The following is a 12,285-nucleotide window of genomic DNA, read 5'->3' on the forward strand; positions in this document are numbered from 1 at the left end:
GAGCATCAATAGTAACGCAACGAACGCCATTGTTGAAGTAAGACTTGTTCGAGATGCATCGGAGCGGCCGGACCGATCAGAGCTCCGGGAGCATTTGGAGAGCATACGACTCCTTGTGCTTTTGGATCGCTTTCGCAGTGCTTTAATGTCACGCGGCGATCGGTCTGCGTGAAGCCGAACCATCTCGAACAAGCCTGGTGTGTTTTTGCTTGGCGCTGCCGCGCTAGCGTTGCTGGGCAACATGAGATGTATACACAGTGACGTAAGATCTGGCTCTGTTTTGGCTCTCTAGCCTGTGGAAAGGCAAACCGGTTCTTAGAAGAACCGTCAGTAGAACCAACTCCGAACCGGCTCTAGCTCTAGCTCTGAACCAGCACCTGGTTCTTGTTGGTGGAAAAGGGTCTCCTGTGTTCACCCTGTGTTCACCCTGTGTTTACCCTGTTCACCCTGTGTTCACCCTGTTCACCCTGTGTTCACCCTGTTCACCCTGTGTTTACCCTGTTCACCCTGTGTTTACCCTGTTCACCCTGTGTTTACCCTGTTCACCCTGTGTTCACCCTGTGTTTACCCTGTTCACCCTGTGTTCACCCTGTTCACCCTGTGTTTACCCTGTTCACCCTGTGTTTACCCTGTTCACCCTGTGTTCACCCTGTGTTTACCCTGTTCACCCTGTGTTCACCCTGTTCACCCTGTGTTCACCCTGTTCACCCTGTGTTCACCCTGTTCACCCTGTGTTCACCCTGTTCACCCTGTGTTTACCCTGTTCACCCTGTGTTCACCCTGTTCACCCTGTGTTCACCCTGTTCACCCTGTGTTTACCCTGTTCACCCTGTGTTTACCCTGTTCACCCTGTGTTCACCCTGTGTTTACCCTGTTCACCCTGTGTTTACCCTGTTCACCCTGTGTTTACCCTGTTCACCCTGTGTTCACCCTGTGTTTACCCTGTGTTCACCCTGTGTTCACCCTGTGTTCACCCCGTGTTCACCCCGTGTTCACCCTGTGTTCACCCTGTGTTCACCCTGTGTTTACCCTGTTCACCCTGTGTTTACCCTGTTCACCCTGTGTTTACCCTGTTCACCCTGTGTTTACCCTGTTCACCCTGTGTTTACCCTGTTCACCCTGTGTTCACCCTGTGTTCACCCTGTGTTCACCCTGTGTTCACCCTGTGTTTACCCTGTTCACCCTGTGTTTACCCTGTTCACCCTGTGTTTACCCTGTTCACCCTGTGTTTACCCTGTTCACCCTGTGTTCACCCTGTGTTTACCCTGTTCACCCTGTGTTTACCCTGTTCACCCTGTGTTTACCCTGTTCACCCTGTGTTCACCCTGTGTTCACCCTGTGTTTACCCTGTTCACCCTGTGTTCACCCTGTGTTCACCCTGTGTTTACCCTGTTCACCCTGTGTTTACCCTGTTCACCCTGTGTTTACCCTGTTCACCCTGTGTTTACCCTGTTCACCCTGTGTTCACCCTGTGTTCACCCTGTGTTTACCCTGTTCACCCTGTGTTCCGCCTGTCTTTCTTCTGTTACCCCTGTTTCACCTGTGTGTTAACGTGTCTACCCTGTGTTTCACCTGTGTTTTTCTGCAGGCGGGGCGCTTCGGTCAGCTGACGTACGTGCGTGTGTATCAGGGGTGTTTGAAGAAGGCCGAGTACATCTATAACACCCGCACAGGGAAGAGGGTGAGAGTTCAGAGACTCGTGCGACTCCACGCAGACCAGATGGAGGTGAGACATGTTTCTCTCTCAGTGAGACTGTTCAGTTCTTCAGATGGAGGTGTTTCTCTCTCACTCGCTACGTTTACATGCAACCAAATCATCCGTTAGTAATCGGATTAACGGCTCAATCGGACTGAAAAGCCTTCATGTAAACACCGTAACCAATCTGATTGAGCTCGATCCCAATGAGATTCCTTTTCTAACCCGATGGAGAGAACATGTGAACACTTGATCAGACTGAAAACTGAGACTGAAAGGACTGCGCATGTGCAGAGGTGTAGAAATAGCGTAATGACGAATGACGCGCTGAACGAGCTGTTCTTCCTGGTGAATAAAGTGTGATATAAACGAGTGTCCCGTCATCCTAATATTCTCCTTTCGCTCTTCAGTGTCTGTGAAGTGGAGCAGGACAACGGCCACCAGTCCTTGTTTCTGACTCTCATCCACAGACGGCGGTTCTGGACATGTTTACTGCGTGATCAATATAAGCAGCGGCACAACGGTTCATTGTCTCCAAATTATGACCAGAAATGGATAAATATGAAGTCTGCTGTTTAAAACTAATAAAGAGCCACTGTAGGAGAATAGTTATTGTGTGTAAACAGCGGGAAACTCTGTATATGTGTGCAGTGTGCGCATGTCAAACTATCTATTCAGATTTGAAGCTTGTGACATATAAACACGCACATCAACCCGATCACATGTTTAGCGTTCATGTAAACACTACATTCAGATTCATCAATCGCAATGAATTCAGTCCGATTGAAACTAAAGTTGTGCATGTAAGCGGAGCCAGTGAGAGTGTTGAATCAGACTGTTCTTCAGATGAAGAGTGTGTGGTTGTGTTTCTTGTGTTGTTCAGGACGTAGACATGGTGTTTGCTGGAGACATCTGTGCCCTGTTTGGCATCGACTGTGCCAGCGGAGACACATTCACTGCCCGCACAAATGCCAACCTCTCCATGGTACGTGATCAAACGAGAATAACACACCCTATACCTGCTCACAAACACAGAAACCAGTGAAGTGTGAGATCTCATCACAGTTGGAAGGGCATATTGCAGGTTAGAGTGGATGTATAGAAAAATAATGTAGGAACTAGAGTTTCTTTAAATATATACTTATAAATACGCTATTAAGGCTTCTGGAGTCGTTTTTTTGTGAGAGAATTTTACTTCCGCATCTGAAAAATGCCAAACTGATTGTTTAACATCCAGAGTGTGTGTTGTTGAACTGTTGTTGGCAAAGGTGGTTTAAATGATCGGTTGAGCCAGACAAACTTCAGAAAGAAACCGTGTGATAACAATAACAGCGGCAAACGGAGAGTGATTCTTATTGTTGATGCCAGTTTGAATCCGCTGTTTGAAACCTGACCCTGTGTGTGTGAGATTGATCCCGAACACACGTTAAGAACATCTGTGCTGTAATGCGAGGAATAATGTGTGTGTTCCCAGGAGTCCATCCACATTCCTGAGGCTGTGATCTCCATGGCCATACGACCCTCCAACAAGGTACATAATCTCTCTCTCTCTCTCTCTCTCACTCACTCACTCACTCACTCACTCACTCACTCACTCACTCACTCACTCACTCACTCACTCACTCACTCACTCACTCACTCACTCACTCACTCACACACACACACACACACACACACACACACACACACACACACACACACACACACTGTGACGTCATGAGAGGCTACACAGCTCTCAGCGGGACAGTTCAAGTAGTGCAGGGACACAAAGTTCAAATATAAACAAGGACTTTATTAAAGGTCTTGGGAATTAACAGAAACAGTCTTCCACACTCAAGAGTGTAACTAAGGATCAGGTTGGTCTTCAACAGTCAAAACTTAAATGATGCCTCTTCTGGTGGTGAAATCATAATCCTGATTCCCTCAGGTAAATAAACAGTCTTTTCCAACCTTTTCCAATCGGTGCTGCAGCCCGTGGCCAATCCAGCAGTAAGTCCTTCAAAGGTCTGATGTTTCCAATGATAAGTATTTCCAACCTTTCTTGTTCTTTGTGGAAATGACTGTGGGCTGGTCCGGTCCTCCACAGAAAGCACAGCCTGAAGCTTCTCTCCCAAAACTCACACACTCACTCACTGTGTCTCTAACCCTTAAAAAGCCCTTCAGCTCATCAGACCCTGATCAGTTTCAGGTGTGCGGGAATGTTGTGTATTGAGGGGTGGAGTTCCCGACTCCACCAGCAGATGGAGCCATAGCTGTTCGGGGTTGCAGCCATCTCAGGGGAATGTAGCGTCCTTCCAGGACCCAGCCTCTCGTGACATCACACATCCCTCCCCTCGAGACCGACGTCCTCGTCGGGGTGAAGGAGGTGAAGAAGGCGTCACGCCGGGAGAGGGCATCCGCATTGCCGTGGCACTTGCCAGCCCTGTGGACAACCGAAAAGTTAAATGCTTGCAAGCTCAAAAACCATCTGGTAACTCTACTGTTAGTTTCCCTGTTCCTGGCCATCCACTGCAGAGGGGCATGATCAGACATCACCGTAAAACGTCGGCCGAGGAGGTAGAAACGCAGGGACTCCAGGGCCCAGGTTACAGCGAGACATTCCTTCTCCACAGTGGAATAGTTCTTCTCTCTTGGAAGTAGCTTCCTGCTTAGGTAGAGAATAGGATGTTCCTCACCGTTGTGTGCCTGGGCGAGTACCGCACCCAGACCCACCTCTGAAGCATCCGCCTGGACAATGAATTCTTTCTTGAAGTCTGGCGCCACCAGGACCGGACTGGAGCACAGAGCTCGCTTCAGGTTGACGAAGGCCACCTCCGCCTCAGGGTTCCATCTCACCATTCGTGAGTGGCGTTTGGTTGTCAGCTCTGTTAAAGGTGTAGCTATGGTAGCAAAATCCATAATAAAACGTCTGTAGTAGCCGGCTAGGCCCAAAAACGACCTCACCTGTTTCTTGGTGACGGGCTGTGGCCAGTCCTGTATGGCCCGCAACTTGGCTTTCTGAGGCTTGACCAACCCCCGCCCAATGGTGTACCCCAGGTAGTTCGTCTCGCTGAAGGCCAGCCTGCACTTCTTTGGGTTCGCTGTGAGCCCTGCTTCCCTGAGCGAATCAACCACAGCTTGCACTCGGGGTATGTGGCTGGCCCAATCTGGACTTTGTATGACCACATCATCCAAATATGCCGCTGCGTACCCCTTGTGGGGAGCAAGGACTCGATCCATCAAGCGTTGGAACGTGGCAGGTGCTCCGTGGAGACCAAACGGGAGCCGGGTATACTGGTAGAGCCCCTCCGGTGTGGCAAAGGCCGTCTTCTCCTTGGACGCCAGGGTCAGAGGCACCTGCCAGTAGCCTTTTGTGAGGTCAAGAGTGGTTAGGAAGCGAGCATGCCCTAAGGAGTCTATCAGATCATCAACACGAGGCATTGGGTATGCATCAAATTCAGACACCTCGTTCAACTTCCGATAATCATTACAAAATCGTACTGACCCGTCGGGTTTGGGAACCAGTACAATGGGACTTGCCCAAGCACTTTGGGACTCTTCGATGACTCCCAGCTCCAGCATCTTCCTTACCTCCTCCTGAATAGCCAGTTTACGAGCCTCTGGCACGCGGTATGGGCGCTGGTTTACCGTTTGGCCAGGCATGGTGCGGATCTCGTGTTGGACCACCTCTGTATGCCCGGGGAGGGAGGAGAAGACATCTCGGTTACGATCCACGAGTTCCAGGGCCATCTGCCGTTGATGTGGGGACAGGTTTGGACCCACCTGAACCTCTTCTCGCACTGGTTCCTTGGACTCTGTGGGGGGTAGACAGCTGAACAGCGCCTCCCTGGCGTGCCACTTCTTTAAGAGGTTAACATGATAAATCTGCTCAGGTTTTCTTTTATCCGGTTGGCTCACCTTGTAGTTTACCTCTCCCACACGTTCAATGACCTCATATGGTCCTTGCCAGGTTGCCAGGAATTTACACTCAACGGTTGGCACCAGGACCAGCACTCTGTCCCCCGGCTTAAACTCTCTGGGTTGAGCAGATCTGTTGTAGGAGGCTTGCTGTTGTCGCTGAGCGGTCTCCATGTGTTCACGCATCATGGGATAGATGGCCTTCATTCTCTCCCTCATGGCCCCGACATGTTCAATCAAGGTCCGCTGTTGGCATGGCTGCTCCTCCCAGGCCTCCTTGGCGATGTCCAGCAGTCCTCTGGGTCTGTAGGAAAGCAAGAGCTCAAAGGGTGAAAACCCTGTAGAAGACTGAGGTACCTCTCTCACCGCGAACAGTAGGTATGGTAGCAGCTGATCCCAGTTGCGCCCATCTTCCCCAACCGCCTTCCGCAGCATGGATTTTAGTGTTTTGTTAAAACGTTCGACTAACCCGTCCGTCTGGGGGTGGTAGACTGAGGTTCTCAGCTGTTTGATCTTCAGTAAAGCACAGAGTTCTTTCATCACCCTGGACATGAATGGACTCCCTTGGTCCGTCAATATCTCCTTTGGTATTCCCAGACTAGTTGAAAGAAGGAACAGCTCCTTGGCGATTTGTCTGGACGTAGCCTTCCTCAGCGGGATGGCCTCAGGATATCGGGATGCATAATCCAGGATGACCAGAATGTACTGATGCCCCCTGGAACTTTTCGGTAAGGGCCCAACTATGTCCAGTCCAATCCTCTCAAAAGGAGTTTCGATAATGGGCAAGGGAATGAGCGGGCTTCTATATGTGGGCTTTGGCGCCACCTGCTGACACTCAGGACAACTACGACAGTAGTTCTCTATCTCTTTGTGTACTCCTGGCCAAAAGAAGCGTTGTATGATTCTTTCCTTAGTCTTCTCTACTCCTAGGTGGGCCCCTAGTGGGTGCGTGTGTGCTAGGTTAAGTACGGTGGCCCGATAGGGCTGTGGTACGAGGAGCTGTTCATGCACTTCATCGTTCTTCTTTACTACCTGATACACTAACCCTCGGCTTACTGCAAAATGGGGGTAAGTAGGACTTGTCCTATCCCCTAGCACTACTCCCTCTAAAACCTGCACATTTCTTAAGGCATTTGTAAGAGTGGGATCCTGTAACTGGGCTGTACCATACTGGCCTGTGAGAGGGGGAAGCTCTTTGGTGCCTCGGACGTCCTCTTCACTGGAGATCGGAGCACTTTCCTGGGCCATGTTCTCTTCTCCCGTGTCTGGACCAGTCTCTGTGTCAGCCTGGGCACCCGCCATTCCTGCAAGAGCACAGGCCGGAGTGGGTGATTCTGAGGGTTGCACTTGAGTATTCTCAGGATGAGTCTTACCTCTCCGCTTCCGAGGTACACGGCCTAGCCTCTCCTGAGTCTCTCTCCACAGCGGGTAAAAGGCTGGGCAGTCTCGTCCAATTAAGAGAGGGACGGGTAGGGAATCAACCACACCCGCCACCGTGAGTATGGTTCCCCGGGTAGTGGTCATTGTGAGTTCAGTGAGGGGGTAGTCTCTGGTGTCTCCATGGACACAGGAAACTGGGAGGACTTTCCCTGGTGTTAGACACGATGAACCCACCAGGTCCTTACGCACCAGGGTGACCCGGCTACCTGAATCTAGCAAGGCCTCCACGTCATGGTGATTCACAGTCACCGGGCAGGTGGGGGGTCGGTCTGGGCCACCATCTATGACTCCCACGAGTGAGGCAACACGGTGGGCGGCTGGTGAGCTGGAGGACTCAGCAGTAGGCATAGGCTCATCTGCCGGTTTCCCACACTGCCAGGAGATGTGTCCCACCTCCCCACACCGGTAACACTGTCGGGTTTCACTCTCCCTGTGTATTCTTCCTGGACCCGGCCGGCTTCTGGTTCCCCCTGGGGCCTGGACAGCTCCTGAAGTGGCTGGGTTGGAAACCTTGGGGTTCTTTAGACGGGTTCCTCCCGTCTGTGGTGGGGACGCACTCCTGGGCTCTTTTCTGGAAGCACGAAGCATTTCTGTTGTGGCCTGATACCTTTCTACAGCTTCCACGGTTAGATCAGCCGTGGTCAAGGCCTGTTGACTGATGAACCGTTTCGCCTCATAAGGCAGGGCCCGCAAGTAACGATCCACCACAATGGCTTCCACTACCGCAGCTACCGTATTTCTCTTCGGTTCCAGCCATTTTTGCGTGATACGGACAAGTTCGTGCATCTGCGCACGAGGAGGCTGATCTGGTTGGAAGGCCCAGCTGTGGAAGCGCTGAGCCATACCAAACTTGGTGAGCCCATTTCTGCTGAGGATCTCAGTCTTCAGGGCATCATAGTCAGTCACCCGGTCGGGGCCCAGGTCCCGGACAGCATTCAATGATTCCCCGGTTAGGAAGGGGGCTAACAGTCCAACCCACTGTGCCCTGGGCCAGGCTTCCCTAGTAGCCGTGGCTTCAAAGGCATGCAGATACGCCTCAACGTCATCTGTAGCCCCCATCTTGGATATAAAGTCACTCGCCTTTATTGGGCGGACATTCCGGACGGCCATCTGTTTCTGTAGCTGCAATTCCTCTGCTTTTAGAAGGTTGGCTCTTTTTTGTTCCTCCAAGAGAGCCACGTTTGCTTGCACCTGAGCTTGTTGGCCAGCAATAAGGGTTTTCAAAATTTCCTCCATTCTGTTATGTGGGGGGCCTACGGTCAATTTGGAAAAGTGGGCAATCAAATTTTCAGTGTCCTCCTCTGACATGCACTATTAACGTTTGAGCTCGCCCGCATTCTCCACCATATGTGACGTCATGAGAGGCTACACAGCTCTCAGCGGGACAGTTCAAGTAGTGCAGGGACACAAAGTTCAAATATAAACAAGGACTTTATTAAAGGTCTTGGGAATTAACAGAAACAGTCTTCCACACTCAAGAGTGTAACTAAGGATCAGGTTGGTCTTCAACAGTCAAAACTTAAATGATGCCTCTTCTGGTGGTGAAATCATAATCCTGATTCCCTCAGGTAAATAAACAGTCTTTTCCAACCTTTTCCAATCGGTGCTGCAGCCCGTGGCCAATCCAGCAGTAAGTCCTTCAAAGGTCTGATGTTTCCAATGATAAGTATTTCCAACCTTTCTTGTTCTTTGTGGAAATGACTGTGGGCTGGTCCGGTCCTCCACAGAAAGCACAGCCTGAAGCTTCTCTCCCAAAACTCACACACTCACTCACTGTGTCTCTAACCCTTAAAAAGCCCTTCAGCTCATCAGACCCTGATCAGTTTCAGGTGTGCGGGAATGTTGTGTATTGAGGGGTGGAGTTCCCGACTCCACCAGCAGATGGAGCCATAGCTGTTCGGGGTTGCAGCCATCTCAGGGGAATGTAGCGTCCTTCCAGGACCCAGCCTCTCGTGACATCACAACACACACACACACACACACACACACACACACACACACACACACACACACACACACACACTCATCCTCCTCCTCCTCTTCTGTCCTCTAGAACGACACAGACAAGTTCTCCAAGGGGATCAACCGCTTCACCAGGGAGGATCCCACGTTTAGAGTTCACTTCGACACGGAGAGCAAAGAGACCATCATCTCCGGCATGGGAGAGCTGCATCTGGAGATCTACTCACAGGTACACACACACACACACACACACACACACACACACACACAGAGGATGGAGAGGGAATATAACTATATAACTGTCCGTGTGTGATGGGGAAACTGATGTGTGTGTGTCTACTATCTTTGTGAGGACCAGTTTGAGTTTTAGACCATTGGAGTGCCACTTTAAAGCCCTGTTTGAGGGTCAAGACTAGGCTTTAGGGAGAAGGTTATAATGAGGTTAAGGGCAGGTTTAGGGTCAGGGGTCAGGTTAGGCACTCAGTTGTGATGGGTAAGGTTTGGGTAAACTGCTAGAGATTGCATTGTGTCAATGAATGTCCTTATAAAGATAGATGTACGAGTGTGTGTGTGTGTGTGTGTGTGTGTGTGTGTGTGTGTGTGTGTGTGAGTGTGTGTGTTACAGAGGATGGAGAGGGAATATAACTGTCCGTGTGTGTGTGTGTGTTACAGAGGATGGAGAGGGAATATAACTGCCCGTGTGTGATGGGGAAACTGGTGTGTGTGTGTGTGTGTGTGTGTGTGTGTGTGTGTGTGTGTGTGTGTGTGTTACAGAGGATGGAGAGGGAATATAACTGCCCGTGTGTGATGGGGAAACTGATGTGTGTGTGTGTGTGTTACAGAGGATGGAGAGGGAATATAACTGCCCGTGTGTGACGGGGAAACTGATGTGTGTGTGTGTGTGTGTGTGTGTGTGTGTGTGTGTGTGTGTTACAGAGGATGGAGAGGGAATATAACTGCCCGTGTGTGACGGGGAAACTGATGTGTGTGTGTGTGTGTGTGTGTTCCAGAGGATGGAGAGGGAATATAACTGCCCGTGTGTGATGGGGAAACCGAAGGTGGCCTTCAGAGAGACGGTGACCAGCGCTGTGCCGTAAGTCCTGCATTTTACACACATCACACATGAAGAAATCATATTCATATCATCTGATGGATGAAGATCTGATCCTGAACACAGATATTATCCTCAACCCAATCCAAAATCATCGTAACACTTTATTTTACAGTGGTCACACGTTACATATAGGATCTACAGTGACTTGGGCTTTCAATTATAAATTTTTTTGAATATTCGTTAATAATTTTTTAAGCACATTCGAATGCAAAAACCGTGCACATTGAATTTTTGATGATGTCACTGATGCGGTGTGTTTTTATTAGCTTATCCAGCATACAGCGCCGCGTTGTTAACCCTCTGGGGACCGCAAGTGCGCCGGCGCGTTTTGCTCGTTTTTTTTTTACATAGCAGCAAAATAGACTTAAAATACTCCGTCGGTTTTGGTCATACAGCCTTAAGAAATATGAAAAAATAAGCTGTTAAATGTCTACTTTTTTATGTGTCCACTTACATTCGAAATAAAACATTGTGCTTTTGTAAAATAAAGAAAGTAAACAGGGTGTGCTTTCTGCCTCTCCGTCTCCGTGAACTTTTTTTCTTGTGCACGTCTCTAAACTTAAACAAAACTCAGCGAATACTATTCACTCAGACATGAGCTATATATCTCTGTAATCATTTAAGTGTGTAGTTTTAAATTATCTAATTCAAATCTAAAACAAATATTCTCTGTTTATGTAATCTATATAAAAAGAGCAGTTCTCATTTCAGCTCATTATAGCTCGTTATCTTTTAATGTGACCACACCAACGCAGAGCGCGCGCTATTCAAACGCAAATGATCTGAGGCAATACATGCAAACCGGCCACATCAGCTCGATAAAACACACCAAGTTTAATCAGATAAATGTCAACTTGCGAGTGAGGAATAATCCTGGGAAATTTACCTCAGAAGTGCTGGTTTCACGAGGAGCAATGGATCCAGTTGAGGATTAGTAGTAAGTTTTTTATTCTTATATGCTTTGTTGTAATCGTGATATGGAATAGTGTCTGTAAACCGCAAAAATACTGTTTAAATATGAATCGCGTTTCTGTGTGTGATGAATGAACGGTATATATGCGCGCTGTTGTGACTAGTTTTGGATAGACTATATCGTTTTTACTGTAAAATAGACATCAAATAAGCTTTTGTTAGCCAGTTTCTGCTCATATGTTAAATATATAGTATGTTTTGTCAAAACTAAACTCATCAACCAAGATGTTATAGTGTTTGTTCCAATGTAACGTTAGGCTATATCAAACTAATGAATCCTTAACTTTGAAATATGTATGATACTTAAAAAAAGAAATATTACACTTGAAATATTGTTAAAATTGTAATTGTTGTTGATTTACATGTGAACACTTTTTAATAAAATAGTAAAAAATATATTTACAAGGTAGATGTAAAATAATCTTTATAGGTCAATATAAGCCTTCTCATTACATTATTTATTATTATTTTTTATTAGTGACACATTTGGCCAGAGGATGTATTCCAAAACTTTCTGAAAATACAGTATGAGAATTAACTGCACAATTACTAGAAATGTTTTCCTTGGATATTATACAATTTGCATGTTAAAAATTTTTTTGGAAAAAAAGAAAAAAGTTTCCAAATCTAACTTTGAACCAATTCTGTAGAATGGCTCATATAGCCTATTTGAACAGGATTGGTTTCCAGGTATGACTATGTACTAAAAATGTGCATTTGACTTAAATATATATCTATATATAATCCAAATATAAATTAATTAATCTCAGGTGTGAACCACTTACTATACATGATGGTCCACGCCCCTGCGCATATTGCCTTCCCAAACAAAAAGTGTTCACACCTGAGAAGACAATGACCCGCATAATGAGTCTTTCATTCATGACACACAAGAAAGAATGTGAGGACAAAATAAATTAATTTATATTTGGATTAAATATATATATATATAATATTTATTTTGTCCTCACATTCTTTCTTGTGTGACACACCTGAATGAAAGGCTCATTAAGCGGGCCATTGTCTTCTCAGGTGTGAACCACTTACTATACATGATGGTGTTGGATCAGTCACGCCCCTGCGCATATTGCCTTCCCAAACAAAAAGTGTTTTACAAAATGTAAATCAATGTATTGTTTTATGTGAGTGACTAGGCAGGATGATTTTCAGATCATTTTGAAAGAAAAACTCTAGGCGAAAACAT

At 47.6% G+C, this 12,285-nt stretch overlaps 1 protein-coding gene across 1 annotated transcript in view; it reads left to right on the plus strand.

Annotated features, from left to right (window-relative positions):
* gfm1 (G elongation factor, mitochondrial 1) overlaps nucleotides 1–12,285 on the plus strand; it is a 50,591-nt gene that overhangs the window by 21,179 nt on the left and 17,127 nt on the right. The window contains exons 9-13 of the mRNA XM_079610565.1: nucleotides 1,589–1,726; nucleotides 2,580–2,681; nucleotides 3,171–3,227; nucleotides 9,087–9,224; nucleotides 10,006–10,088. Coding sequence (XP_079466691.1) covers nucleotides 1,589–1,726; nucleotides 2,580–2,681; nucleotides 3,171–3,227; nucleotides 9,087–9,224; nucleotides 10,006–10,088 — 518 coding nt within the window. The remainder of the gene's footprint in view (nucleotides 1–1,588; nucleotides 1,727–2,579; nucleotides 2,682–3,170; nucleotides 3,228–9,086; nucleotides 9,225–10,005; nucleotides 10,089–12,285) is intronic.

The sequence above is a fragment of the Phoxinus phoxinus genome, assembly GCF_949152265.1.
Source record: "Phoxinus phoxinus genome assembly, chromosome: 4".
NCBI lineage: Eukaryota > Metazoa > Chordata > Actinopteri > Cypriniformes > Leuciscidae > Phoxinus > Phoxinus phoxinus.